The sequence below is a fragment of the Polypterus senegalus genome, chromosome 5, assembly GCF_016835505.1.
Source record: "Polypterus senegalus isolate Bchr_013 chromosome 5, ASM1683550v1, whole genome shotgun sequence".
In the NCBI taxonomy this organism is placed as follows: domain Eukaryota; kingdom Metazoa; phylum Chordata; class Cladistia; order Polypteriformes; family Polypteridae; genus Polypterus; species Polypterus senegalus.
The window spans coordinates 188,011,019-188,029,285 of NC_053158.1; the positions used below are offsets into that span (position 1 = coordinate 188,011,019).

The window sequence follows — 18,267 nt, forward strand, 5'->3', positions numbered from 1 at the left end:
AATGGACTTGGCAAGTCCTATAAAAACCCATGATAACATAAGACTTACTGTGATTGATCAATTCTGAACACAGCCCCATCCTTGATTATTAAAGGATGTGCACACTAATGCAACCAGATTTTTGTACGATTTTTTTTTCTTTTTTAACCAAATAGTTTCTGATTTATTTTCACGTTCTTTGTATAGATTGCAGTTTTGCAATAAAATTGGAATAGGTTTTGACAGGATTTATCTTGAGTTCATTAATTTATTACAAAAAAATCTATAAATTTTGGGAAGGGATGTGTAGACTTTTTATATACACTGTAGGCAGTGGGGCTTTTTGGCGTAGAAGGTATAGAAGAGACTGCAAAGTTGTTGTTGCAAATAATATTACTATCACAAAGCAACAAGCTATACCATGTAAATGGAGTGTCTGTGGTGGCGCATTGTATAAAAGGCCCAACATCTTAGGAACAGCAGTCATTTTTTAGCTCCACTGTATATTAGGTGTGCACCAAGTGAAAAGTTGTCAGGAGAAAATAAGACTACTTCTTGTTAATTCTCACAAATTTCATTCACCATATCACCAGCTAAGGCAGGTTTTTCCAATATCTACTGGACTTCAAATGTTTTCAAATGTATAACCACCACATGAGGGCAGTGTTTAGCCTTGGCTACTGCAGAGACAAGTCCACTTTAGCTACTTAATTTTGGAAGATGCCTCAGTTTATTTAACCATTATTTATCTTCTTCTTAGTACAACCCGACTCTAGGTACTTTGCCGTTTCTTTTTTGAAAAGAGAAAAAAATACAAAACTTGTTTGTTTTCATATTCCTAAGACATAGTACCACAGTTTTTTTCCTTCAAAAGAATGAAATATAAATGGTTAGCATAACCAACTACTTCCAAAGCAGAAGAGCTGCAGAAACACATCATTGTTTAAATAATTAATTGTGTCATAGAATGGTGTGATTTTCTCAGACATATAAAATTATTACCCAAGCAAAATCAAGTCAAGCAAAATAATACCTTTTATTGGCTAAGTGAACAGATTACAATATGTAAGCTTTCAAGGCAACTCGGGCCCGTTCTTCAGGAAGTTTGGGGCATGAGTTGCATCGAAAGCTTGCATATTGTAATCTTTACAGTTAGCCAATAAAAGGTATCACTTTGCTTGATTATGCATCCATAATAGTTAACAGAGTACAACACCCTACCTCTACGTTCTGGATAAATAGTGTTCTGTCCATCCACATACATTCCAGTCACAGAGGAGAGATCTGGATTCATAACAATAACTTGACATAAGCTAAAGGCATAAATAAAATATTCAAAAACAAGAGATTTGGCTTTTGGTGATCACATTATATAATTATGTGATCCAAACTAATTTAAAACAATGAAGATTATAAACTGGCAACTCTATAACCATGGTTTTTGACTTCATGTGATAGCATTGCAACTAATTATGCAATTCACCTAAACATTACCTTTTTTTTCCACCATGCATCCATTTTAAAACATTCAAAAACATGAGCTTGCTAAACACCTCTACCAAATATAATCTTTTAAATTATGAAAAAACTGAAGCATCCTACTAAAGAGCAATGCAAAAATAACAAGTGGAATGCTTAATAGTTACATGTATAAAAACTATTTTCTTTTTTTTCTTAAGAAAAAGATTTTATTTCTTTAAAAAGAATATTATGAATAATCCAGATATATAGTTATCATCTTATTACTGTATGAAATGAATCATTGGAACTTTACGCATCTGACAGTGCACATCACCTGTAATTTTGTTTTACCTTGCAACAAGACAGGTCATTTTTGGTTTTAATAAATTTGTAATTCCTGTAGTGCTTATGACGCTTACGCTTTACTCCTCCAGCAAGTCGGCAGTCCTGTAATTATAGAGGTCAGTAGAAAGCACTAGGTCTGTCCGACCCTTCTGCTCTACAGCCTTCCTTAGTTCTGCCAGAGCCTGAACAAGTCTATCAGGGTTGACTGGAAACTCCATTAAGTTATAGTAAGAGGGCGGCTGTGGCAGTCCATCCTCATAACAGTCTGTGGGCTGTGGATGGACAAGAAGCTGCAGTTGAGGAAGCTCAGTGGCTACAAGCACCAGAGACATCAGTCCCTCTGTGGATATTGGGTTTAAAGAACAGCCTAAGCTGTAGAGATTTCTACAACGACGCAGAGATGTCAAGAGGGTGCCTACCAAATGATCTGTTAGGTTGCAGCCTGAAAGCACAAGATACCTAAGAGATGCTGATGCTTCACATAAAAGGCGCTGTAGGGGTGGAATAAGTGCCTCGCTGAAACTATTCCCACTAAGATCCAGTTTCCGTAGAAAACAAGCGTGCGGACTCTCAGCAAGGTAGTATAGGTCGCTTGAGGTCAGGTAGAAATAGTTCAGCTCCACAACTTCCAGGGCTCTCTCCAAAGAGCTATGAAAAAGCACAAAGAAGAAAAGAAATCTCATAAGTTATTAAAAGTTTAACTTATTTAAAAACACAAGACGCACAAATTACTGAGGGTGATAATTAAGTTGGTTTTCATCATTTTACCTCAACAAAAGCCGGAGTTTGTTGGAAAGACGCAAAGATGTTAGATTCAATTCCCTCAGCTTTCGAAGCCGACCCAGTCCGGCTGCCATTTCTCGAAGTCCACTCTCTGTGTCAGGAGTTCCATGACGTACATCAACATTGATGTACAGTAGACGCAAGCTCATGAGGGATGGGAACTTTGCCAAAATTGGCAAAAGAAGGTTGATACCAGCAAGACCCAAGTTGTTATAGCGCAAATCCACTCTACGTAGGGGAAGAGCTTCCAGGAGTTCCAGCAAAGTTGCAGTGCGCTGAGCAGACAATTCTTCAGCTCGAAGATCCCGACACAAAAGTCGCATGGGACCTTTGGCTTGTAGGGCCTGCTTTACACACTCATAGGAGCTGGCATTGACAAACATATCCGCTCTCACCTCTACCTCTAGAGCAAGGGACTGTACTACCTCAGTATCTTCTATATACGCAGTATTTCTCCTGCGTTTGGAGGCAGACTCTGTTGTGTTCTCTCCTCGCCGTACTTTAGCTACTTCTAGGCAAGCCTTTGCTATTGCCACTGTGCGGGACAATCCACCCATAGAATTGGGCTCAGGCCTTCCTCCCTCATCCTGAACACCACATAAATCCAGAACTCTCAGAACACGCCTGTGGATAAGAAACAAAAATTGGATTTGAAAAGGCAAAATCGGTAGAAAGGAGTGAAATTAACACCTATCAATTTTCAACGGCGGTGACAATTTAGAAATTCAGGGAGTAGTGCAGGAAATGTTATCAAATCCAATTCATCCAAAATTCTTTAACTGTCCTAATTGCAGATAAGAAGCCTTTTTTTAGAGTTTACTCACCTTCCATTTCTTGTCTTCTCTGTCAAATTCTTAACTATAGTGAGCAGAACAGCCTGCAGGCAACATCGACTAGGCCGGTCCTGGCTAAGATCGTAGTGGTAGTGATGGCATCCCTGCAAGAGCCGAACAAGGCTGAGTACTGGGAGGGGCCAGCGTCTAACCAGCTCCACAATTACCAGTGGTCGTTGATCCAAAAAAGCAGCCTTAAACAGGATTGGATATAACTCATGAGGGACGTATGGCAATGAATTCAGAGCAGAGCCGTGGTCCGACACCACTTTACGTGCACACAAAAAAACCAGCGAGACTGACATCCCTTAACACCGAGCATCCTAGAGAGACAAACCAAAATATATGTCAGGCACTTCATGTCACAAAACAATGATATGAAGAGAAAGGCAACCAAAAGAAAATCTGTATGAGTAACATCCACCAATACCAGAAAAAAGCCTGTTTGTCCCTATATGTGCCAATAATGGTTTAGGGAAACAATACATCTTTTGTCAAAATTCATCTTAGTTTTTTTTTAAACACAAAATGAGACCTCAATTTCTTGATTCATAATTTACATTAAAAAATTCCTATGCAACAGCTTTACCGATACATTTGAGAAAGTTCTCATGACATCTTCTCTGGAGTCTTAGAGTAGGACTGTAGTCTTGGAATAAACACAGCCCATAATTTCTGTACAGGTTCAAGCACTGCAGTCGTTTCTTTTGGTATCAGATTTAGCAGTATTCCACAGAACAGTACAAGACAGACATTAATTGGCTTAGTCCAAAAAACAGAAGCAAAAAACCTTAACTAGAAAAAGAAAATTTAAGCATGCCTTACCATTCACCATAGCATCATTAAACGGGTTACCTGGGCACCAGTGTCCTTTTAGAATTGATTTTAAAATACTATCAATTGTATATAAATCTTAAAATTATCTTGCTCCTGAAAGCTCAGAAAAGGACTGGAAGGCTGCCATGCATAGAATACATTCTAGCTCCATATGCACAAAGCACTCAATTATTCAACTTAGAAACTTCTACAAAGGGCATTTATCTCAACTAAAATTATTCCAAATGTTTCCAGGGCAACATTCAATCTGTGAACGTTGCAATCGAGCTCCAACCTCACTGGGTCACATGTTTTAGGCATGCACCAAATGAACACTGTTTTGGAGAAAAAACTTTGAATGACTATCAGATAGCCTTTCCTAACTTATTAACAGTTGTTTGGTGGACTCACAGAGGGGCTTAAAGTGGAAAAGGACAAACTGACCGTAACTGCCTTTACCTTACAAGTAGCACAGTAACTTATCTTGCTCAACTCGAAGAACCCCAACCCACAACTTTTAAGTCAGTGAGTAACTGATGTCCTGTAATATTTGAAATTGGAAAAAGATCAAGTTCTCACTCAGAGGATCTGTTCAAAACGTTTTCTACAATATGGCATGATCTAATCAATAACTTTTTTAGAGCTTCAATATCAGGGAGAAGGATACTCTTCCTTGCTTTGTTGGCTGGCTCTGCTCTCCTTTCTTTCTTTCTTTCTTTCCTTCCGTCGGGTGGGGGTTGAATTATGTGGTTTTTTTTTTTAATTTTGATTTGATTGCATGGATTGTTATATGCTTTTAAATTATATAAATAAATAAAAAAAATCTTGCTACTTCCAATATTTCCCAGTCGAAACCGTAGATCTTCTAACATTGGTTTGCTTATTATTCCAAGCGCTACGTTTAAATGACATTGAGAGGCGTCTTTTTGCTGTTGTGTATCAAAAATCGGGAATACTTTACCAATAGAGATATGCCAGGCTAATGCAGTGGAAACATTAAAAAAAAAAAAAATACTCCTAGAAAAACATTTTTTTAATTTGGCTTTTTGTGAGTGTATTTTTGATATACTTCTTATAGAGTATACATGCACAGAATTATCATATTTTCATAGATTTGCAATCATTCATTTTTATTTCCCTCTGCTTTTCTGTGGTGGTGTTTTATGCCACCTACGCCTGTTCAAAGTCATATGCACCTGCCAGTGATGATCAAATAAAAGTAGATATCCCAAATGTCCATGAAACCACAATACTAATCATCACCGATGAAAACTAAAAAAAAAAACTATAATAAACTACTGAAATATATATTACGTAGAATACCCAGTGGAGTCGGCGTGGTCTTTTTTTCTTTATTTTCTACTCCAGCAGAACTTGATTTTTTTTCCTGCAGTATCTCACGTTTGTTTTTTTTTTTTGTTTTTTTTTCCTTCTGTCCTCCCCAGCTATCTAACCTTATCAATGGACTCCTCTTTACAGACTTGGAAAAACTAATTCACATATATGGACTGTATGATTCCATTAATTACCTATCTATGTCAGGCAAGACAGTATAGATTTAATTTTTGTATGTTATTTATTTATTTATGTATATATTTTTTCTTTTTTTACTGTGGGTTTTACTCCCACATCCCTAATACTTTGACTGGCGAGAATAAATTGCAAGAGTGAAATGAACTGTGTGTTGGCATGCCTTGTGATACAGCAGCAACCTGCCTAGTGTTTGTCATGTTCATTTGTTTAAACGTTATTCAGCGCTGTGTAATGCTAAATAGTGGACATCATGGATTATAGGCTAAGCATTTACTTATTCATGTATATATGAAACATATCACTGTCAAAACACAAACGCAGCTTTTTTTATGATTAATTTGCTGTGTGTTATTAGAACATTACTACAATCTAGACAAGAACAGGTCATTCACCCTAACAAAGCTCGCCAGTCCTATCCACTTATTTCTTCTAAAAAACATCAAATCGAGTTTTGAAAGTCCCTAAAGTCCTATTGCCTACCACACTACTTGGTCACTTATTCCAAGTGTCTAAGGTTCTCTGTGTAAAGAAGAACTTCCTAATGTTTTGCGAAATTTATCCTTAACAAGTTTCCAACTGTTCTTTATGAACTCATTTTATAATAACAGTCTCAATCCACTGGACTACTTCCCTTCATAACTTAAACACTTTAATAATGTCACCTCTCAAACTTTTTTTCTTAAACTGAAAAGTGTCAGCTCTTTTAATCTTTCTTCATAATTCATCCCTGTGGCCCTGGAATCAGTCCTGTCACCCATTTTATATAACAGGATAATATTTGCCATTTTCCAGTCCTTTGGAATTTCCCCAGTGTGCAGTGCCATCCTAAAAATGTGAGTCAAGGGTTTATATCTGTACTCGCTAACCTCCTTAAGAATTTGAGGGTAAATATTAGCTGGTCCAGGAGATCCAGGAGGCTTGGCAAACATTTACTCGAGCCGGTTAAAATGTAAAGATGTCAGTTTTGGTAAATTTAAGTCCTTTGAGTATCTCGCCGTTGTTATCCATGGAGAGTCTCACGTTCTAGTATTATCCGTGTATAGACCTCCTAAATTTAACGCGTCTTTTTTGAGGAATTCTCTGACTTAATGTCAATTTTAATTACTAACTATGACACACTCCTAATAGTTGGCGACTTTAATTTTCATATAGATAATCAGTGTGACCTAAAAGTAAAAAAATTTATGAACCTTCTGGACTCTTTTGATTTGAGGCAGCTCGTTAATCAGCCTACACATAAAGCAGGTCATACGTTAGACTTAGTGATTACTAAAGGACTTAAAGTTGATATAAAGCAGGTCATTGATATTGGTATATCAGACCATTTTCTTCTACTTTTTAATATAGAAATAATGATAAAAACACCCATGAGAAGCATATTGTTAAAAAACGCTTCTTTGACTCAGCAGCAGCTTTAAAACTTACAAACATTCTAAGCAATCAGTCCGTTTATAGTGCCAGCTATAATAGTGAGGATAATGTAAATAGTAAGGTGGAAAGATTTAATACTAAAGTGAGAGCTGCTGTTGACATAGTTGCACCTGAAAAGACAGTTAAAAATCTTCTAGCATTGTTATACCATGGAAGACCCAAAGAGTGTCTGATTTAAAGAGAACATGCCATAGAGCTGAGCGTAAATGGAGGAAGACTAAACTTAACTATCCACTATGAAATATTAAAAGTTAAAATAACAGAATACAATAACACTGTCCGTCTTGAGAGGCTGCTATTTCTCTAAGATTATAAATAACAATGCTAGTAATCCCAGAGTCTTATTTTCTACAATTGATCGCCTACTAAACCCAGGTAACTCAAAGGAATGCCTCCTAAGTACTTCCAGTAAAACCTGTGAGGCTATTGCTGTATTTTTCAATCAAAAAATTAATGATATTAGAAATAACATAGTATATCCCTCCAACACTAAGGATCCTCCTAAACCCCAGCATCCTGTTATAAACAAATTAAACTCTTTCACTAGGATAGATTTACCTGATTTACAAAAATAATATCTCAATTAAAACCCTCCACCTGTGTCCTTGACCCAATACCAACAATTTTTCAAAGAAGTATCAGGCATGCTAATTGATAATGTTCTTGACATAGTAAATTCATCATTAGATACGGGGGTCTTCCCAGACTGTCTTAAGACTGCTGTAGTTAAACCCCTACTTAAGAAACATAATCTTGACCCCTCGCTCTTGAAAATTTTAGACCCATCTCTAACCTGCCTTTCTTAAGTAAAGTTCTGGAGAAGGCAGTCATTATGCAGTTAAATGACCACCTAAATAAACATGCTATTCTTGATAAATTTCAGTCGGGTTTTAGAACAAATCACAGCACAGAAACTGCACTCGTTAAAGTAGTAAATGATTTGCGGTGAATGCAGACAGAGGCCATTTATCTGTTCTCATCCTCTTAGATCTGAGTGCTGCATTTGACACCATTGATCATAATATTCTTAGAAATCGCCTTAGTCAATGGGTGGGCCTCTCTGGCAGTGTCTTAAATTGGTTTGAATCCTACCTGACAGGGAGAAAATTTTTGTTAGTTGTGGTAATTACAACTCAAAGACACATGATATCCGATATGGTGTTCCACAAGGCTCTATCCTGGGTCCGCTGCTCTTCTCAATCTACATGCTTCCGTTAGGTCAGATTATCTCAGGGCACAACGTGAGCTACCACAGCTATGCTGATGACACACAGCTGTACTTATCAATAGCACCTGATGACCCGATCTCTTGATTCACTAACACAATGTCTGACTTGTATCTCAGAATGGATGAATAGTAACTTTCTCAAGTTAAATAAAGAGAAAACTGAAATCTTAGTGATTAGCAATAATGGATACAATGAGGCTATTAGAAATAAACTGGATACATTAGGATTAAAAGTCAAGACGGAGGTAAAAAGCTTAGGGGTAATTGTTGACTGTAATCTGAATTTTAAATCGCATATTAATCAGATCACTAGGACAGCATTTTTCACTTAAGAAACATAAGTAAAGTTAGACCTCTTATATCACTGAAAGATGCTGAGAAATTAGTTCACGTTTTGTTTTCAGTCGACTAGATTACTGTAACGCACTCCTCTCAGGACTACCCAAAAAAGACATAAATCGTTTGCAACTAGTGCAGAATGCAGCTGCTAGAATCCTAACTAGGAAAAGAAAATCCGAACACATTTCTCCAGTTTTGATGTCACTACACTGGTTACCTGTGTCATTCAGGATTGACTTTAAAATTCTGCTTATGGTTTATAAAGCCTTAAATAATCTCCCATCTTATATATCGGAATGTCTGACACCTTATATTCCAAATCGTAACCTCAGATCCTCAAATGAGTGTCTCCTTAGAATTCCAAGAACAAAACTTAAAAGAAGTGGTGAGGCGGCCTTCTGCTGTTATGCACCTAAAATCTGGAATAGCCTGCCAATAGGAATTCGCCAGGCTGATACAGTAGAGCACTTTAAAACACTGCTGAAAACACATTACTTTAACATGGCCTTTTTATAACTTCACTTTAACTTAATCCTGATACTCTGTATGTTCAATTCATCATAATAACTATTCATGGTGGCTCTAAAATCTGCACTGACCCCTACTCTCTCTTCTGTTTCTTTTTCCGGTTTCTCTGTGGTGGTGGCCTGCGCCACCACCACCTACTCAAAGCTTCATGATGCTCCAACAATGATGGACGGATTAAAAGCCAGAAGTCTACGTGACCATCATCATCAAGCCCTTCTGTGAGAACCCTAAATTTAAAGAGGACTGTTTCATTTATGTTAGGTAGAATGCCCAGAGGGGACTGGGGGTCTCATGGTCTGGAATCCCTACAGATTTTATTTTTTCTCCAGCCGTCTGGAGTTTTTTTTTTTTTTGTTTTTTGTCCCCCCTGGCCATTGGACCTTACTCTTATTCTATGTTAATTAATGTTGACTTATTTTATTTTCTTATTGTGTCTTTTATTTTTCTATTCTTCATTATGTAAAGCACTTTGAGCTACTTTTTGTATGAAAATGTGCTATATAAATAAATGTTGTTGTTGTTACCTCCTTAGTAGTCATGTTTACCTCTGGGAGGTTATCCACTTCGTTACTTGTGAAGACCTCAGAAAAATACAAGTTTAGAGCATCCGCTATTTCACTGCCCGTATTTCTTAATTCCCCTTTACTATTCCTGATGCACTCCAAATATTCCATGACTGTTCTTTTACTACTAAAATACTGAAAGAATCTCTTTAGGTCATCTTTCACCCAATCTGCTTTATTCCTTTCCAGCTGTCTGTTAGCCACCTTAATATCCTTTTTCATGGTTGCCCTCATGTTCTCTTAACGACCTACGTTACACTTAGGAGTTATTAGTCTTATACGCCTTATTTGTCTGTTTTTTTCTTTGCAGCTTCTATTTGAACTCTTTATTAACCCACTGCCGAGTTGTTTTTTTATAATTTCCTATAAATTCCAAACGTGGGTAAGTACCTGTCTTGCATTACATGTAAAACATTTTTAAACCTGTTCCACTGCTCCTCAACTGTCTCCACACGTAAAAGCTTATCCCAGCCTATCCTGCTTAGACTTGGCCGCATTTGCTGTATCAAAGTTGAACTTAACAGTTTTAGTCTTTGCATCTGCACTCATACAAAACACTGAGAATTGTATTATATTATGGTCGCTTGACCCTAGTGGTTTAAACATCTTTACATCCTCAATTCCATCCATCCATCCATCCATCCTCCAATTCGCTATATCCTAACACATGGTCACGGGGGTCTGCTGGAGCCAATTTAGGATCGCCAATGCACCTCCTAACCTGTATATCTTTGGCCTGTGGGAGGAAACCCACCCAGATATGGGGAGAACATGCAAACTCCACGCTGAGAGGACCTGAGAAGCAGACATCTTCAGTGCTATTCCGATTATTACAAAATACTAAATCTAGGCAGGCTTCAATCCGCATTGGTGCTTTAACATACTGTTGGAATTGTTGCTAGATTTTAAAATAAAAAGTATCTGGTCTGAAAAACACCGATGATTAATCAAAACGCACCACGTTTACATTACATTGCCAAAAAACTACTGAGCAACATGGGCTAAACATTACACAGACTGAAACTGAAATAAAACTGTACGGGGTGAGCAGCCGCACGAACAGTAACATGCTCCATAGTGCACAATGTGTCCAAACAACACGGAAGTTGACCTTCAGTCAATAAAGCAAACAAAGTTTATCGTTAAATAAATATAGTATATCTGTTACTACACAGCTTTTACCTATTCTGGTCCGAGGACAGAAATTCAGAAAAAGTTCCCAACGCGCCCTAACTGGAAAAGATTACCAAGGTGTCACATGAACGTGTTAACACTAGCAAATCTATATCTGCTCAATATTTACTTTTACTTTCCAAATTGCCAATATAATGTAATCAGATGCGAAGAATTAATAAAAACAGTACTGGTGTCTACGCAACCCCAAAATGAAAAAGAAAGAAAGGAAGTGACTCTGCCGAGCTTGATTACGCATCGCAATGGAATTTATCATATATACGTGGTCAAACAACAAATATATATAATAAACATGCTTAGAAGATGACAACTTAAGGCAGGTTTTATTGCAAGTATTTACCCAGTATATTTACCCAGTTGAGCAGTGCTAAACGCCGCGAACGGTCAACTCCCACTGTGGCCTCACTTAGCCCGCCTTGCAAACAGCACTATGAAAAACAGAAGTTGTCCATCTTGTGTCCCCGTTAACTAGCCGTCCCCCTTCTGTAGTATATTTTGCATCTACTCAGGCTTTACTGGGACGTTGGTTCCATTCAGCTCTCTTCAATCAAGCTGTTAAGGGTTTGTTTATTAATGACGTCACGGAAGCGCCTCCTGTCAAAGAAGGACCCAACGGCGCCTAAGGGATGCCCAGCGCCTGTACCGAACTCGCTCCACCACTTCGTGTATTTGCAGAATTTGTCAAGACTTGAAGTTTTTTTCCGAGGTTAGATTAGAAAGAGGGAATCGTTTTTTTTTTTTTTGTTTTTTTTTTTGTTTTTTTTGCTTTTTACATTTGTTGTTTTCGGTGTTTTGCATGTTTGTTAATTTATTTCCTCTCGATTTTTAAACAAAGCTCATCTGTTGGTTGATGTCGCTTTGTCTTTTTCATAGCAAAGCTGAAACCTCATTTAGTACAACTGTATCCTTTCAATGGAAAATGAGCTGATTTACACTTTGTCTTGATACGTTTCGAAAAGAACTCAATACCGTTAACCAAACAAAATGCCGTACTGCAAAATTTCCTGATCTGCTTGGCAATGCTATAACCAAATACAGTACAGTGTAATTACTTCTGGAAAATTGCTTATTTGGGATTGCACTCTAACTGAAACAGTGTACACAAAAAGAAAAAAAGACATTGTGCGATTTGGGCAGTTAATAACACAGCTGCCCTACAGTACTATTGAAATGATTTTAAAGCCTGGTAACTATCTGTGTTGACTTTGAATGTTCTCCCATTGTCTGCATGTGTTTGCTGTCCACATCGTAAGGAAAAATGTGTCAAGTTAGTTGGCAATGATGACTGTAAATTGACCTCAAGGGTGTGAGTGAATGTATGTAAATGTGCACTGTGATGAAACGATATCCCATCCACAGCTGTTTCCAGTGGTGCACCAGTTGCTGTTGGAATAGGGAAATCAAGTGACCTTGTCATACCATTTATACACATACCCACCATAAAAAATCTCACACTGGTTCCATTCCATCTGAACTAGTGTGGTGCTGAGGTGTCACCCGTTGCATGGCTACACTCGGGTCCTAACCTGGGGTCCTGAGTTGGTTTGTTATGTGGTGGGTGCAGCAATGCGCTGTATCAGTGCATGCTCTTCACCTCCTCTTCCTCCTTGGTACTTTATACAGTGCTATGAAATTATGTTTCCCAGGTCTACAATGCAATATTTATACATTAAATATGACAATACAGCAGGGTGGGTAATTTTACGTTAGGAACTGTAAAACAAGGAACACAATCTGTACGGATTGACTTCATAAAAAACAGCCATCAGTGATGACAGGAGATGTACAATGGACAAGGACTGCAAGGGAAAGCAGAACAGAGCAGTAATTAGATAAGAACAAATGATAAGTGAGCACATGCAGGGACATGGGGTGTAATATGACTGCCTGAGGGGAGAAGCTGTCGTTGAATCTTGCCATTTCCAATACTGTCTGCCAAATGGAAACATGGAAAAGAGATTACAGTATAAGCCCCCCCACAGTGCTGGAGGCCTTACTAATGCAGCTCTTCGTGAAAATCTCCTTGATGCAAGGGAGAGAAGTCCTCACGATGGCCTCCACAGTGCACACTATCTTTTGAATGCATTACAGTTCCCGTTCCAGACAGTGATACAGCTGGTCGGTACATTGACAGTGGTGAGGATATGGTATAAAAGGCTTGCCTCCTTCAGCTGACCCAGAAAGTGGTGTTGCTGCTTTGCTTTCTTGCTCAAAGAGGTATTGATAGACCACATCAGGTTCTCCACCAGTTGCACACCAAGGAATTTGGTGCTTTCCACTCCCCCTACTGAAGGTCAGTAGGAATAAGACAGAATACATGTGTGTAAATGAGAGGGAGGTCAGTGGAATGGTGAGGATGCAAGGACTAGAGTTGGTGAAGGTGGATGAGTTTAAATTCTTGGGATCAACAGTACAGAGTAATGGGGATTGAGGAAGGGAGATGAAAAAGAGAAAGCAGGTTGGGTCAAATGGGTGGAGAAGAGTGTCAGGAGTGATTTGTGACAGATGGGTATCAGCAAGACTGAAGGGGAAGGTCTATAGGACGGTAGTGAGACCAGCTATGTTATGTGGGTTGGAGACGGTGGCACTGACCAGAAAGCAGGAGACAAAGCTGGAGGTAGCAGAGTTAAAGATGCTAAGATTTGCTTTGGGTGTGACGAGTATAGATAAGATTAGAAATGAGGACATTAGAGGGTCAGCTCAAGTTGGACGGTTGGGAGACAAAGTCAGAGAGGCAAGATTGAGTTGGTTTGGACATGTGCAGAGGAGAGATGCGGAGTATATTGGGAGAGCGATACTAAGGATAGAGCTGCCAGGCAAGAGAAAAAGAGAAAGGCCTAAGCGAAGGTTTATGGATGTGGTGAGAGAGGACATGCAGGTGATGGGTGTAACAGAACAAGATGCAGAGGACAGAAAGATATGGAAGTAGATGATCCACTGTGGCAAACCCTATCGGGAGTGGCTGAAAGAAGAAGATAATATTATCAGGTTAAAGACCATTTCATTAACTAATCACTGCTTTCTGTTTTAATTTTTATTAACCATATCGTCCCTAATGTTTTTTGAGTTGGGGTTTTATTATTATACAACATTGAGTCGCAGTGGATTTAATTTGGCTTTTTTGAGGTGATGAATGCAAAAAGATCCTTTAATGTCAGAGAAAATAGCTTTACACATCTGAACATTGTATTTTTCAGCCTTTCTTGTTTGCAAAGGCTGCTCAAGCTCGGTCAAGTCATATGGAGGTTGTGCTATATGCACAGGGTAGTGCTGATGTACTTCTAGTGAAATCTCAGCACAGTCAGTCATTTCCGTTGTCCAGACTGCAGTTGTGATTTTTGTTTAGTGGCAAGAATGTCAGAGAAAAAGACGTTTCAGCATACAGCTGGATCTACAGCCGAGCACTGTTGTGTAACTTTGTGCCAAGCTTCCAGGTACTTTGTTTTCTTACATTTACCTCCAATGTGAAAACCCAATCTAAATGGATCATCTCTATATCTGGAGAGAGGGCTTTACAGTTAGCCCCCATCCCCGAGTCTGCAGCCATAATTTTAAAAAAAAAAAAAAAAAAAAAGAGGATTTTTGTGAGCCAGGGTCCGAGACGGGATGACGATCGTTGAAGAAGGGTGCGGTTCCTGCATTGTTTGAGTGTAACAGTTTCTCCATTACACATGCAAGACCTGGGGTTTTGGGTGAGGAGTAAGCAACCAATGGAGGATGACAGACTGGGCAAGGGGGAGGACCCAGCAGTTGCTGACCTAGCGCTTGAAAGAAACGTCTCCAAAAAAGGAAATCCTTCAGCTGAAGAAACAAAATCAGGTGGTTACAATGAAACTGCGTTCACCGTTTTGCTGGCTCAGACAGAGACATTCGCTTTTTTACAAAGTAAAATGTCCAGAAAATTAATGTTATTATGTACTAAGCTTACATACATATTCACCGGTCCCTGACAAAAGTTTAATGACTATGTATTGAAATTCTGCCTTTTTCAAGAAGCCTAATGTAATTACATATTTGTTCCATCTTAAATTTATAGTAGACACAAGTTTTTAATACATTCAGATCTTTCTTTTGCAATCCTTGAGTAGTGACTGGATGTAAAGGCTCTATAGAGAGGCAAAAGTCAGTAACCAGTTCCTTGGTTTTGCTGATGTTCAGTTGCAGGCCATTCTTTCTGCACCAATAAACACATTTTTCCACTTGACTCCTCTCCTCAGTCTCATCCCTCTTATCAATACAGCCAGTTAAAGCAGAATCATCTGTGAATTTCTGCAGGTGACATGACCTGGTGTTATATTTGTAGTCTGAGGTGTACAGAGTGAAAAGAAAAGGAAACAGAACTGTTCCTTGTGGTGGTCCACTGTTGGTCACATCCTTATCAGAAATACAGTCCTTGAGTCTGACAAACTGCAGTCTGCCTGACAGATCATCCATCAGGACACCATATGCTCATCCACCCCCAGGTCTGGCTCCAGAAACAGGTCTTGGTCACCCTATCCTGGGCGAGTTACAGGGTTTATAAATTTGTACTGTCGAAATGAGGTGTCTTCAAAGCATGGCTAGGCTGACCCTCAGTAGTAGAGTGAGACGCTTAGGTGATTCAGGAGAACCCGAGGAGCAGAGTCACTACTCCTCTGGATCAAGAGGAGCCAGGTGAAGTAGTTTGGGCACGTTTTAAGAATGCCACCCAGAGTGACTCCCCGTCTAAAGCTGCTTCCAGGAATGCCTCAACAGGTGGAGATCTTGTAGAAGATCCAGAATGCACTGGAGTGATTATATCTCACAGCTGACTTGGGAATGCCTGGGAAATCCATATGAAAAGCTGGAATCTGTAGCAGGGGACAAAGATGTCTGGGCTGGCTTGCTACCCACCACAACCCTCACCAGGATAAGTGGTTTCAGAAAATGAGAATGAGAGTATGTTATGTATATTTGGAACATCCAAGTATGCACATTTAACTGTACAAATATCTAAACTTAAAGTAAAATACTTACTGAGCTGAAGCAAACGGATATCTCATCAGCAGCATACATGGCTGCTAAAGCAACCTGCAGAATGTAAACTGTTGTCAAGTATGTGATGTGTAACTCGATGCTTAAGAGATCCTGGGCACAAGGGCTCACTTTGAAACCTTCAAGGTGACTTTCAGATTCATTTTAGGAAACACTGCTATAAATAACTGATGAAAGTCACATGAGCCACATTTAATTGCGCTGCAAAGAATACAACACAACAACAACATAAATAATTGGAAGTTTATTCATGTACCATGTGTAAAAGAACATTGCCTATTAAAAATAAATCACTCCAAATATTCTTCCTATGGGATTATACAAAACAGGTAAAATGCAGGAAACTACATTATAAAAAGTATTTTAGGTGTAAAAATAAAACAATACTCAGAACATTAGACAGGAAGCAAGGCTTTACTGCTACACTTGACTGTTGTGATGTTGAAGCCTCGAGCAGGTTAACATCATTAAAAGCCTTAGCATATAATCTGTCTGATAGCTGGTACAGAATTCACTTAAAAGGAAATTATATATATATATATATATATATATATATAAAATATCAAGGATCAAGAAATAACAACAACATTGTACAGGCCTACAACAGCAGTTATAATTAAAGAGGCCAAACTGGTGACAAGGACACAGTTCTGCTCCAGACTTTTCAGCATATACAGGAATCATCATAATCCTTGGAGGATAAATCCTAGCATAGTCCAGTCACCCCTCCACCAGTCTCAGAGACATGAAACATCTCCTTAGTAAGCAATTACAAAATCTGCAAAGACTTGTATTGAAGCTCAAGCCGATACCACTAGGCTATTCAAAACCACATTATGTATGTCTGCAAGGTTGTTACAATTCCAATTCACTAGAAACACAGCTGAACACAGGGACAGGTCAGAAAAAAACTTGAACACTTAAAGTATGTATATTTATACATATATACGAATATATATATATCATATAGACAGAGACTGAAGGAAAAAGATAAAGATATCTACTCTGTCTTACGCTTAAATGCATCAATACATAAGATAACTTTTTAAAAACAGAAAAAAATATCAGTGCAGTGCTGGTGCCAACAGCAGTTTGCTTAGGCAAAGGGGAAAAGAAAAAATTAAATATGGGAAAAAAAAGAAAACAAAATGGGAAGGAAAATGCCACCATGATCATTTAAGTAGTCTCTAGTTTGCCTTCGTGGAAGACTAAAGAGCCCAACGTTTAACACTGCTCTAGCTGCCGGCGGCTGTAGTAGATCAGCAGATTAGAAATCAGTTTGTTTTTTTAATCTGCTCAAAGATGGATATTTGTCATCAGAATGAGCATCATGGAGTGTCAGTGCAAGCTGAGAATGTGTTAAGAAACCAGAATAATCCTCTTTTGAAATAACCAATACATCAGTGGAATATTTTTACAAACATGCACAAATGAATGCTTTTCTCTACAGGAAAAGGATCTTTAAATAGGACAAACTGCAGACCCTCAGTGTTTAACTCAACTAATCCAAAAACCAGCTAATAGGACTGTCTCTAATATACAAATACAAACACATTTATCTCCTGTCTCATCTGGAGAATTCATGATGCAAGGAGGGAAAAAATGAATAGTCTGAACAGGTTTCCCCTCAGCAACAGAGGTACCCAGCACACTGGAGAGGAGAAGCATGGCCTTGCCTCTTTGGTTCGGTGTATCTCTTCTTCAAGACTACAAAATATGGAGGGTCAAACACCGGCAGCCCCAATCTGGATGACCAGCAGAGCAAGACAAAAAAAAATATTTATATCAGAGCAAAAGAAATGCTGTAATAAGAGGACAGGGATCCATATCCAGTTCAAAGCAATTCCAGACTCATTTCCAAAAAGCTGTTTCCACAATTTCATGCAAGACAAAGGAGATCACGAGTCACCATATCCTGATAAATCAAAACATTCATAGCGTGTCTGTAAAAGATTCAGCCCAAGGAAAAGCAAGAATGCCATGGAACAGATATGCCTGAGATTCAGAAGAGTGGCAGAAAGAAAAAAAAAAGACATGTTCTGCCCTTGTTGCAAAAAAATCAAAAAAAATAAAATAAATTAAAAGAAAAAAAAATACTCCCGACTGCATTCCTTTCACAGTAGAAGGATGGAGCCATTGAGTTAGACACACACGGCTTGCTGATACCTAGAAGAAAAAAGAATAAGAAATAAAAACTTTCATCAACATCACTCTACTGCTG

At 38.5% G+C, this 18,267-nt stretch overlaps 2 protein-coding genes across 3 annotated transcripts in view; both read right to left on the reverse strand.

The window, feature by feature from the left end:
* Positions 1 to 385: 385 nt before the first annotated feature.
* si:ch73-174h16.4 (leucine-rich repeat-containing protein 14) lies at positions 386 to 11,677 on the reverse strand. 2 transcript variants are annotated; one of them, XM_039753791.1, is made up of 4 exons: positions 11,387 to 11,677; positions 3,393 to 3,724; positions 2,554 to 3,192; positions 386 to 2,433 (listed from the first exon to the last, which is right to left on the reverse strand). In XM_039753791.1, exons 2-4 carry the CDS (start codon positions 3,704 to 3,706, stop codon positions 1,863 to 1,865), a joined length of 1,524 nt encoding a protein of 507 aa, XP_039609725.1. In that variant the 5' UTR covers positions 3,707 to 3,724; positions 11,387 to 11,677; the 3' UTR covers positions 386 to 1,862. The 2 variants fall into 2 exon arrangements, with proteins under 2 accessions (XP_039609725.1, XP_039609726.1); XM_039753792.1 differs by having other exon boundaries at positions 11,374 to 11,677.
* Positions 11,678 to 16,275: 4,598 nt separating this feature from the next.
* maf1b (MAF1 homolog, negative regulator of RNA polymerase III b) overlaps positions 16,276 to 18,267 on the reverse strand; it is a 50,218-nt gene continuing 48,226 nt past the window's right edge. Inside the window, exon 8 of the mRNA XM_039753794.1 lies at positions 16,276 to 18,212. Within this exon, the coding sequence (XP_039609728.1) occupies positions 18,188 to 18,212 (25 nt within the window). The 3' untranslated portion in view covers positions 16,276 to 18,187. The remainder of the gene's footprint in view (positions 18,213 to 18,267) is intronic.